Consider the following 13,272-nt stretch of genomic DNA (forward strand, 5'->3'; position numbering starts at 1 on the left):
GAAAATAATACAGCAATGGTAAAATTGATAATTTTCGATTTCCATCCAATGATATATAATTTCGTCAGATATCGGGGGTATTTATAATTTTTTAAACAATAAAAGAGTTGTAATTATATCGAGTTCAGATGAGCTCATTGTAATTTACCTTATGTCTAATAACATAAATTATCTTTCGCTAATCACGGTCAAATTATTGAGATTGTAGTTGTAATTACAAGTACACAATCTAGTCTAATTTATGCAAAATGCCCCTTGAGATAAATCACACTAAATAGGGATGGCAACTAACAAATCCACCCCGGACCTGATCCACCAAGAAATTCTCGGACCCAAACCTGGTTAGGACCCGATGGGTAGAACTTGGTGGTCTCGGTAAATCTAATTTAATATTTTTAAAGTATTAAAAAGTATATTTTTTAAAAAATAATGCTACATAATATTATAAATTTTAAAAATAATAATATTAAATGATTTTTTTTATAAATTTATATGGGCATATTTAGACTTTAAAATATTGAAATTTTAAAAATATTTGTTACTTGTATATCATTAAAATGTCTATAAATATTATATGTGCATGTGCTAGACTTTAAAATATTAAATTTATGTATTATATGTAAGTATGAATAAAATACACATATATACTTTCATATATGTATATTAATATATATATAAATCAAAAGAACAGGGTTTGGTCCGAGTCCAAAACACTAAGACACGAGACTCAATTAAAACTTCAAACAGGCCAAATGGGGCGGATATAACTAAGACACGTTGTCATCCCTAAGTCACTAACACTTTGATGTGGTGTATTTGAAATTTTACAAAGAATAGAGGGAGTTTGTGCACTTGTTGATAGGACAACGGAGTTAAGAAAAAAAAAAAAAAAGAATAAATTACATCGACACCCCTTTTGAAGTGAGGTCTAATTACACAAACAACCATTATTCTTCAAAAAATTATAAATATACTTTATGATATTATAGTTATAATTATAAATACATCTTTTATTCAAGGACAAAATAAACAAGTACATTCCTATAATAAATTACATCGACACCCCTATAAAGAAATGTGCTTATAATTTTGCAAAGAATGAGAGGTGTCTGTACAATTAAATCTAATGTCGAGATATGCAATTTTACAAAATATGGAATCCAATGGATGTGCTTGTAATTTTGCACAAAATAAAAGATGTTTGTATAATTAAATTTAATGTTAGGATGTGTAATTTTTTCAAAATATGATATTTAACATTCGAATGTGCTTATAATTTTTACCCAAAAAAAAAAAAAGAAAGGATTTTGTATAATCGAATCTAATCTTATAGAATCTGGATGTAATTTATTAAAAAAATATAGGGGGATAATTACACTCCTTTCTCCTGAACATATATAATTACACATAGATCCCCTATGGTTTAGAAAATTACATCTAGCACCCCTGAGGTTTGTCTCCATCTAACAAATAAGTTCCTTCCTCAGTTAAAAATCAATATTTTAAAATGCTTAAATGTTTTTAATATTTTAAACTTTGATTTCAACTTCATATCTTTCTCAATTAAAAATATATATTATTAATTCTAATTGAAAAATAATTAGTAACCTAAGTAATTCAGTTGTTAAAAAATAAATTTACGTAATAAACGAGTATGATAAATACACAAAAATTTTGAACGTAAAATGTTGCTATTAATTTTTATTTTAAAAATAAATTATTGATTATTTAATCTGGATATTTTAGATAAATTCTCCATTTTTAAGATATATTTTTATAAAAAATAGAAGAATAATATATTTATTCAATTTGAAATAGCGCCCTCGATTTGCTTACGTGGACAAAAATAACCTTATACCTTATAAAAGAATAAAATCAAACTTATATACTCAATATAAAAAAAATGAAATGTTAGTTTCATATTATATAAAAATAAATAAGTATATATAAAAAATATCAAAATACTAATAAAATATAGTATTTGTGTTTGAAATAACCTGAAAATTTATTTCAAAATGCGAAAGTTTAAATAAAAAAAGAATGTTTGAAGAAAGGAAATCAGAGGGGGAAAAAAAAGTCCCTCTGGAATAAAAAAACATAAAATTTGAACCCAAATTTTATTCCATATATATGAAATATTATTAAATAATGTTGCAATTTACTTATTATAATTAAGTTCAAATAAATATAAAAAATATTTATGTCGTATTATATTAATAAATTAAGATATTGCGTATATTAATTAAATATAAATAACAAAATAATTCACATATAGAGCTCTTCGTCGGTGTGCAGGCCTTGCTGAAGGATAGCAATTTATTTTTTTTGTGATATTATAAATGAGTAAATTATTTTTATAAAAAAAATAGTAATTTATCCCCTTTTTACTTTTTGAAATGAAGCAATTTACCAACTTATTTAAAGAGTCAACTGACTTTTGTGGCCATCTTGCACGAGTCAATGGATGTGATCAACTCAGCTTGGAGATACCTAAAATGCTATGGAAAGAGACTCCGATTGAGATGTCTGTTGAGCAGTTGCGACTCCAACTGCTTCCCACCTTGAGAAGCTTTTCAGTTTGGTTTTTCTTTTTTTCTTTTTTTCTTTTTCGATAAATGTAATTTTCATAAATAGAAAAAAATATAGTACAACAATCATGAATCAAGTAATATTTTTTTCGACAGGTCAAGAGATACGCCACAATCTATAAAGTGCATGTGTACTAACAGAGCTAGCTAAGGTAATGCCAAGTATACGCTGCCTAACATCCTCCACAATTAAATTAGCTACAATATTCGGGTTCCGCTCAGTATGCTCGAATCATCTAAGATTTCTCGCTCTTTCCATATATGGTAGATACATGCACCCAGTAATGCGTGATAGGCCACATTGACGATATGTTTACCCTTCCACTTCCTTGCAGCCCACTCAACATCTGTCATCCAATCTCTATTAGGCCACGCAAAGCGACAACTCGTCTAATAGCATGAAGGCATTGGTTTTTCTTTTCTCTTGTAGTTTTTAGCCCTTGTTCTCTGGGATTTGGTTTGGACAAAAATTTTAACAGTTGGTCTCTCCTATCGGACAGGGGCTTTTTTGATTTATTGTTTTTCCTGACTTTTTTAAGCAATAATAAATTAATTGTTTTTTTTCTTGACAAATACAAAATATCTTCGGCTACTTGAGATGAAATCTGAAAATTAAGGAGATGACTAAAAAATTTTATAGAAGGGGTTTTTTAATAGAACCGCAACAAATAAATTTCTGTAAATTAAATTACAAAAAGAGTATTAAAAAATATAAAAAAAGATATATATATTTATATATATATATATATATGTGTGTGTACAATTTTCTATGCTTACAAATTATTCCTTTAGGAAATATATGAATTTAATCAAGTATTGATGTGGTTTACGACAAGAAGCACGTCTCCTCGTGTAAGTACTTTATATGTCATGATTAAATAAAATTAGCGCAAAAATTTAAATTTTAATTACAATTAATTAATAGTGTCATGATTCGTAATTATGATTACTGTTCGACTTTGCTGGCAGAAACAACAATTAATACCTGTTACACGATTATAATTAATTAGTATTCACCATAATTTTTTACTTTTAACCATAATAATTAATTATGATAAAAATACGTATTTGTTGTGGTGCATTCTCATAAGCGTTAGATGTTGGCTATTCAATTTTGACAAATTTAATTATTTAAACCAAAACAAATGTGAATAAAAATAATCCAAATACTATTAACTATAGTCAATTAAAACCAAAGCCAAAATTTAAAATTTTAAAAATAAATGGTGTAGATTTGATATTGGAGTTTGAGAGACAAAAATCACTATTTATTGTCAAATCATATCTCTTCCATAAATATTTATATATATATATAAATATCGTACGTTTAATGCTGTATTTTATAAAAAAAATTATCATTCATTGTCAAATGATATCTCTTTTATATTATATATAGAAAATTAAAAAATAAAAAAAATACACAAACAAGATTTAAGATACAAAAAAAATTAAATATATTTTATCTTATTTCGACAAATGCCCAAACATAAAATCAAAAGCGGTGTTTCTCTATCCTAGAGAGAGAGAGAATGGATGTGGAATATCGGGTGTCAGAAAGTGCGATTCCACTTTCACGCTTTCCTAAAAGAACACGTACATAAGCCCTTCAACTTGCCACCTTATTGTCGCAATGCCAAAATATAATATTAATATTAAAGTATTAATTGATAATTTTAAAAATTATCGTTATATATATATATATATTAACTCAATAGGCTTTATCTTTCATAATATAATTATTGGTAATTAAAATTATTATTACAAATGATTTAATAATATTTATATACTATCAATAGATCGCCACTATATGTTTTACTAATTACTTTTAGAAATAATTTTATACATAAAATATTTTACTACAAGAAAATAATTTCATAGCTATGTAAAATTTGATGTTAAAATCGACATCGAGATAATTAGTAAGCAAAATTCTTTACTAAGTTCGTCACTAATCTATGTTAATTAACAATAAATGTTATTATTTTACAAGAAATATATGTTATTTTATTATTAATACTTAATTAAAAGAGCTTATAAAATAGTTACTCTTGAAACTATAAATTTTATTTTTATGATAAATATTTTTTTATACTATTATGTATAATTAATAATAATATTAAAATTGTCACCTTTTGCCACTAAATCAATTACGAGCCATAATTGATGCAATAAGATCGTAAAGCTATTATTATTGTACGATATCTTTTTTTCTTTCCTATAAAAATTAGATATACATTTGCAAAAAGAATTCTTATTTTTTGTCGCATAAAAATACATAAAGTATATATAATTTAATTTAAACTTATAAAACCAACGTATTTACACAACAAAATATCTGTAATTATATCAAATGTTATTACTGATAACAACAGTACGATTAAAGTTTTTTAAATGCGGGACAAAATTAAAAATTTGTACATTTTTCTTTACTTGCGTTGGTATTTTTCATCTAAATCCTAACGGGGTTAGATATAAATCGAGAACTTTTATAGGAATGTAAATATAATTATAAAATTTTTTAATAAAAAAATATAATTTAATATTTTTAGAGGGGTCTAAATGTAATTAATACTAAAGTTTAGAGCATACAAGATTACTTTAAAGCACATGGTAACTGTTGGCATACAGTTCATTTCGATCGACTCACATACATTATATTATAAAAAGCATATGAAGAGTTGTGGTGACGTGGCGCTTCGTACTCAATTGAGTTTGAAGTTGTTAGGTAAGTATTTTATTATGTTGGGTAGTAAAATTATTCTTGATTTTATAGTTATTCTCCGTGTCCCACGTACCATGTCTAGGTTTCTAATTTAAGAATACATGTCTTAATTAATTTTTAAATATATATATATATATGTATAAAATCACTTTAATAATTAATTTATATTTTTTGACGCTGTCGTTTTTGAAATTTCTATTTTGTTTCATTCTAATTCCCCGATCGGCTTTTCGATCGAGAAGAAAGAGGATGCTTTGTGAGAAATATTGGGATCAATGAACAGGAATGTACGATGATTGTAGTATTTATGTTTAATGACTGGGGAAATTATCAACAGGAGACGATCGTCATATTTGACATTTTTGGATGAATTAAATGGTTACCTATTTTATTGTCGTGCTTCTCTATTCATGAGTTATAATATAGGGAACTAAGCTCAAATGGAACATCCAAACTGCATCCGTTAAATTGTAAAATAATACTGCAACTATCAAAATAACAAGAACTGAAAAAATTTCTTCACCGTCTTTCGTTTGCTTCAAGCTTCATAATTCGACGTTAGTTCCTAGCATATAGACAGTAGTTCTGTAAAATTGTCTTTCATTTTTCCTTGTCTGGATTGGATCTCTTAGAATTTTGGTGATTCTATTGAGGTTGACTGTGAAATTATTCTGAAAATACTAATAGTGTCCAACGAACAAAAGTTGTATTCTTTTGTTCTACAGTTGCAAAATAATTTTTCCTTACTTTCTTCGGTTGGATCCGCAACCTTAATGACTGCATTTTTTGGCAATGACACTCCAAATTTCTATATTTTCAATTAATTTTTTCACATTTAGAGGAGCATAAGACATCCTAAAAAATACCGTAAATAAATCCATAAATGAGTATTAAATATTTCATTTGAGGTTTTTTTTTTTACCTTGAAGAAAAAAGGGAAGAGAAGTGTGTTTGTGGAAGGATGTCAAGTGATATTTATAATAGAAAATTTTGGTATAACAAATAACGTTTAAAATTAAAACGTGGGTAAAAAAGCACTTATCTTCGCATTTCAAACTCCTGTACACAACATTCCGCCAATTTTGAATATAGAACCTCCTTTTTTTTTTTTTTTTCCAGGATTTCAATTTCACAAAGTCCTTTATGACTATTGATTTAACACAAATAAATTTTGTGTAATTTAAGCATAATATAAGGGGTTGCATGCAATTTTCCCAAGAAAAAGAATGACAAATCAACCAAAACTCACAATTCGCCCCTCAAATTGTCCATTGCAGAAGAGAATTTCCCTTCCTCTGTTGAAGACTTCCTTCACCGATACGAATAGAAAGCTCTCACTCACTCAAATCGCTTCAAGTCATCTGAGCCCATTTTCTTGTCCACATTTCTTTCAATTTTATTAAATCAGGACAAAAAGGTAATTTTTGTACATTTATCACAATCTACAATCCATAATACATAGACACTTCAAAAAAAAAATTACTTAATATAGTGTCGGACACAATACAACTTGGACATGTATTGGACACGCGGATAACATATTTGAAAATAAAAAAAAAAAATAAAACGACATCACGTCGGACACACAGATGGCATGTTAGAAAATAAAATAAAACGACGGGCGCTCTGACACATTTTGATTTTTTTTTTTATATTTTCAAAAGGTTTGGACTATTTTTTTTAAAAAAATTTGAGCTTAATAAAAAATAAAAAGAATTAACTCACTCATCTCAAACTAAAAGTTCTAAGAAGAAATTACTAAAAATTTGGGAGATGACAGTGATGGCTTAATTAATTTGAATATTAAAAAAATTTCATTGCTTACTTTTATGATTATGTATATTTTGAAGCCATATTTAGTTAAAAATATAAATGTAAGACATGCTTATTTTATACTTTATCTTGATATTATTCATATTGCATATTTTAGTTTTATGAGAAATTGAGAATATATATAATAAAATTATATATTATATATAGTTGTATCAGTGCCGTGTTGTGTCCTAATTTTTCTACATTTTTCATGCCGTCTTGTCCGTATCATATTGTGTCCGGGTCCGTGTATTATAGACTACAATATAACAATATACCATCTAATATAGTATTTGAAAGAAGGGTAAAAATGCACACATCCCCAACATATGGGATCATTTGCACTTTGCCTCCCAACATTATTTTTTTTTTACATTTCTCCACCCAACCTTTTCATCTTGTTGCACTTTGTATTTTTTGAGGAATAATGATTGAATATTCTATTTGCATGCGTACACGTGCCTGAGGGCGATTTTAAGTTCGATAAACTTATCAGGGTTAAAATGCAGACAACCTCCCAAATGTATGAGATCATATACACTTTGCCCTATATGTTGGGGGCTGTCTGCACTTAATCCTTACAATTTTACAAAACCCAAAATCGGATACGCACGCAAATAAAATATTCCGTCATTATTTCCCCATAAATGCAAAAACAGTAAAATCAAAAGGTTGGGTGGGGAAGTGTAAAAAAAAGAAAAAATTGGGGAGCAAAGTGCAAATAACCCCTTAGGTTGGCGGGTGTGTTTGCATTTTACCCTTTAAAGAATACAGGGGATAAAATTGCTATTTCTTTTTTATAAAGAATATAATTTGCTTATTTATAATATTGGAACGGTTGCTTGCATTTTTTCCATAAAATCATATCAAATAAATTTATTGCCTTCGCACCCATTCTCCGTATGGCATCCACATTGTAGATGAGAAGAACAAGCAAGATCAGCAAAAATAGGTAATGCAGAACAAGAAACAAGATTGCCTAAAACAATAAGAAACACTGGTAAAAATAATAACGTCAAATTGCTTTATTTTTTGAAGAAGCCATGAAAAGGCAGAAAATGAATAAAATTAGACAGACACTCCTCTGTTGAGGGGGTGGGGGTGGGGATGGGGTGGAGACACCATTTATTTAGCTGTGAATCCCTCCCTCCTTCCCTCTCCCTACAGGAATGAAACTTGAGGAGAACAAGTTCATCTCCAACCTAAAACATTACCATAACTTAGAATCAAGATTCCAACTAAATTAGCTTTTAAGTCATATCTATATATAATGTTCAATAAAAAGTCAGGCCTTTGGACTCAAAGATGCTGTAATGTCTTGAAATACTTTGAGCCTTTTGTCAACCACCTTTCTCTGAGTGATATCATCGCCGTTGCCATGCCTTTTGTCGTCAGTCTTTCTCGTTGTTTCGTAACCCGGACCTAAAACAGCAGCAATTATAGCCTCCTCAAAGTCCTTGCTATCCGGGAGCAAATCGGCCCACTTATCGCCAGTTTTCTCCGGTGATATGGACTGTTTACGCACTTTATTCTCCGGCTCGGTGCAAGCCATCATCTTCTGCTCTAAGTTTGCTACGTTTCCGGACCTTGTCCTCTTAAGACTCTCAGGCAAAAGGGCAGTACCTGCGGAAGAATCCTTCCCAAATTTGGATGAATAGAATGGTGGTGCATCAATGTTGAGTGAATTCACCAGAGTAGCACCAATTCCTGGCTTGGCGCTTCTTTGTGGCAAACGGCTGGTTATGATGTTGGAGTTTGCATTCTCATCGGCATAAGCATCGTCTTGAAGTTTAGACGGCGGATGCGCGTTGGAGAATGGAGCAAGATTTTGCTCCTTGCAAGGCTGAGGCTGCCAGATAGCGGAAGAACCCAAGAATGCGTCAAACAGCTTACTCTGTTCCACCCTATCACCGCCCCGGTTCATCATCTCAGACTCAAGGTCTCTAAGCATTTGCTGCGCTCTCTCATAGGCCTTGAGGTGGGAATCGACGCCTCTGGGGCCGTCGGCCACCGCTGGCTTTACTCTCCGAAGGGTCTCTTTCGCCTCGCCTATTCTCCCTTGTTTCATCAGGCAAATGCCCAGATTGCACATCTTGTTATTATCCGGCGCCAGTAAAAGCGCTCGCCTGTAAGCCTCTTCTGCCTCTATGTAATTGTTTTGCTGCATCAGTGCCCATCCCAAGTTCCCCTGCAAAGTTCAAGATTCCACATTTTCTTGTCAATTCAAGCCTAAGCATACAAGTACAGTTTATGCAGCGTACGTGGGGTGCGTGTTTACCAGCAATCGAGTCGCCTCTTGCTCGACGGAGACCTGAAACTTCTTCCCTTGGGATCTTGCCGTCTTGGTTCGCTTCCCATTAAACGCCATTCCTTGCTGTATTAGATACAGTTTGTGCCTCAGCAGTGCTATTTGGTCATCCAATCTCCCACATCTCTGTACATTATTACATCTCAAACATGTCAGAAAAACATGAACTAGTTTCAAAATTCACTTACATCCCAAAAATATATATACCTTGTAAAGATCTAACAAGATGTTGTCAAGGGATTCTTGGGCTTGATCGGAACAACGGCTGCGCAACGACTTGATGGCTTCGATTGCCTCTTCCGCCCTGTTTTGCTGCTTCATCACAATGGCCATATCTTTAAGGGCACTATCCACTCTATCTCCGGCATTAATTGCTGCCCAGAACAAAGGTATTGCCCTCTCCGGATCCTTATCCACAAGCTGATTCAAAAGGAAAAAAGAACAGTATAATGGGCTCAGTTATCTCTTTATTTACCAAAGATTTTCACACTGCAAGAATGGGAAAAGAATTTGAACTCACTTGAACATTTTTCGCCCGGACATAAGGGGTGTCTCCAACCGGGACCTTGTGAGTCACGTGGAAGGTGTCAGACCTGGTTCGGCAGACGCCCAGCGGCTTGGCGGGAGACGACGGAGCCGATTTTGTGGGTCGGAAACCGGGCGGCCCATTCCACATTTCTTGCATCATTTTTGTAGTTTGGAATGATTTTAGAGAGTGTGGAATGTGGAGGGAGAGAGAGTGGAAGAATCGAACAACTTTACACACGCAACAGTGTGTGTGTGTGGGGGAGAGAGAGAGAAGAGAGGGCAGAGACGAAGAGGAGATGTGAAGGTTTGGGTGTGCTTTACAGTCGCTGAGAGGACTTTTGAAATATCTGACCGTTGGAGTTTACCGTTTCACAACTAGCCGTTGTGCTCTTTTTTCCGTGGTTTTTTAATTAACGGAGTTAAGAAAGGATTATTTCCATATCCACCCCCCTTATTTTTTATTATTTTCGTTTATGACTACAATTAATACACTATTTTTTTATATCTTAACCATTATTGTTTAATATATTTCCTTCATGACTGTAATTAATACCCTATATTTTTTTGTATTTTTTTCCATTTATTACTACAAATATTATACAATTCACTAAAAAAATTTTTGGCATCAAATATTTAAGTATGATATTAAAAATGTTATTAACTGTATGTATTACGTGATAAGAAGTTTTATTATTTCACTATAAAAATCTCATAAATTTTAATATTAATTATATTTAAATAAATATTGTCATCTATGTACGATGATAACATAGTGACCAAAGAAAAAAGTAATAGTGATAAAGAAACAGTAATCACCATTATATTTATATTTTTATTTAATTGTCACTATAAATATGTTATTAATTGTGTATAATAATAGCTTAATTTATAATTTCTAACAATAATAATTATATTATAAAAATATTAAAATTATTTTCACTTAGTAAATATTTTTAATAATAGTTAACTTAAAATTATTACTTAATATTTTTTACTAATATAATTTGGATAAATTATATTGATACTCCCTGAGATTATGTCAAATTGTACAAATACTTCATATCTTTTATAAAATTACAATTATACCCCTTGAGGGGTGTTAGTGTAATATTTTTCAGGGGATGTTTGCATAAGCTTTGTATTTAAATAGGGGTTGTAATTGCAACTATGACCTCAAATGGTCTAATTGTAATTTTATAAAACATAGAGGGCATTTATGTATTTTGGCCTAACCTCAAGAGTGTCTATATTCTATTGTTTTTTAGGAATAATTACACTCTCCTCCCCTAAGTTTGATATGATTACACGTAGGCTCTCTATAGTTTAGAAAATTACATATAGCACTTCTGATGTTTGCTTCCGTCTAATAAATAAATTCCTCCATTAATCAAAATTCACCGAATTTATTTATATTAACAAAAAGATGAAAAAAAAAATATATTTTTACGTCACTTATTATTTATTTATTGCAGGTCAAATAAATATTTTTATGCTCAAATTGCCCTCATACGTTTCTGCGCATTAATGCATGAAAGGAGGTATATCTTTATCGTTACAAGGATAGTTTAATAGAAAAAAAATATTTGACTTGCAATAAATCAACCAAGGGTAAATATCAATTTTTATTCAGTTTTTTTTGTTAATATCAGTAAATTTTGGTGAATTTTGACTAACGGAGAAATTTATTTGTTAGACGAAAGCAAATCTTAGGGGTGCTAGATGTAATTTTTCAAATAATATAAGATTTACGTGTAATTATATCAAATCTTAAAATAAGAGAGTGTAATTAACCCTATTTTTTATTGTAATGAACTTTCTATTTCACCCTTGATGTATTTAAGACACCCCAAAAGGAAAAGGAAAAGAAAAAGGAGAGATTAAAAAAAGAAAAAAAACACAAAGGGTTTAAGGATAGTTGCATTTTCTACTTTAGAATCAATGGAACTCTTTTGCATAAAATCTTAAATCTACATAAAGTTGTTTTTATATGCTTTTTTAGCGCTTGAATTTTGTATACATAATTGGGAAAATAAGGTTGGTAAATCTGTTAGAGGATTGCGCCTTCATTAAGGTCCAATTGCCCGAATTATTGTTACTAATATATGAAGACTAACCACGCAAGAATTAACACACAGATCATAATGTATATTTAATTTAGCTAAATGTCTTGACAAAAGATCAAACTCACATTATGAATATAACAACATTCAATAGTGATGCGTGCTGTTTTAGCATGAGTCCAGCGATCTTCAACTTAGGCGTTGGGCCTATATTGGTTAGAGCAGAATTCGAAAGAAACATACCTGCAAAACAAAGTGTTAGCACTCCGACGCTCAAATTAGTATTGGATTTGAAGAATAATAATTTAGAATAATGAAAAGCATTGAAAGAATGGGGATATAATGATGAAAAAATAGGAATGAATCGTGTATATGAGTGCAGTAGAAGCGTGGCAAAGTAGCAGCCAAATTTCTATAGCATGAAAGCGTCCCTCTGCCTGGGGGTGAATCCCTTATTTATAGAAGGATATCCTCCTCAGCCATGGAACTAATAGTGCCCCCTATTCCTGTGGAAAATAGATAGAATTAGTTAGGATAGAGCTTGATCAAATCCCATTTTTTAGAAATCATGTTGTTAGGGCCATTATTTAAGTGAGGGAGAGTCTGAGATGGAAGGGGACCCCCAGTCTGTCAGGAGTCTGTTGTGCAAGGTCCAGGTTCTTGAGGGAAGCCCTCTTGCCACGCGTGTTTCAAGTTGGTCAAGAAAGGGGCATAGGTGAGAAGCCTGAATGCATGCCACGTGAATAAGAGGATGACGTGTTAGTGAGACTACGACTGCCTGTTTGGCATTTGGGCCGCAAACATTGGGCGCTTCGAGGTAGACTTCCTTTTTTACAAGGATTGGGGTCAAAAGATAAAGTGTTGGGTCTTTTAATTCATTATTGGGCCATAATTCATTGGATCACATCCATCAAATAGGATAACTATTGGTGTTTGATTTGTTATTATTGACTCAAATGAGAAATAGTGCATCGATTGGAAGGGCCTTGAAATAGTCATTTTTGTTAACCACATAACTATATAAACATTATAATTCACTTAGAATCATCACTAAAACAAAAAAAAAAAAGGGAAAAATAAAGAAGAAGAAAGGTTTCAGTTTTTTCGTTTCATTTTCTCAATTCACTACAAAATTCTGACAGGTGCTTAACGGCAACTAATGTTAAAAAAATATTAGTAATTTTTTAAACAACAATGTGGTATTGATAATTATAACAAACCACACAGATGATAACTGTAAGTTTCCATTTCCTG

General features: G+C 30.9%; 1 protein-coding gene across 1 annotated transcript; it reads right to left on the bottom strand.

The window, feature by feature from the left end:
* Window positions 1-8,123: 8,123 nt before the first annotated feature.
* On the bottom strand, window positions 8,124-10,268 carry LOC105178171 (Tetratricopeptide repeat (TPR)-like superfamily protein). The gene is made up of 4 exons (XM_011101570.3): window positions 9,951-10,268; window positions 9,638-9,850; window positions 9,401-9,556; window positions 8,124-9,310 (listed from the first exon to the last, which is right to left on the bottom strand). Exons 1-4 carry the CDS (start codon window positions 10,116-10,118, stop codon window positions 8,408-8,410), a joined length of 1,440 nt encoding a protein of 479 aa, XP_011099872.1. The 5' UTR covers window positions 10,119-10,268; the 3' UTR covers window positions 8,124-8,407.
* Between the last annotated feature and the right edge of the window lie 3,004 nt (window positions 10,269-13,272).

This window comes from Sesamum indicum, linkage group LG9, assembly GCF_026168435.1.
Source record: "Sesamum indicum cultivar Baizhima isolate 11 linkage group LG9, ASM2616843v1, whole genome shotgun sequence".
Classification (NCBI taxonomy): Eukaryota; Viridiplantae; Streptophyta; class Magnoliopsida; order Lamiales; family Pedaliaceae; genus Sesamum; species Sesamum indicum.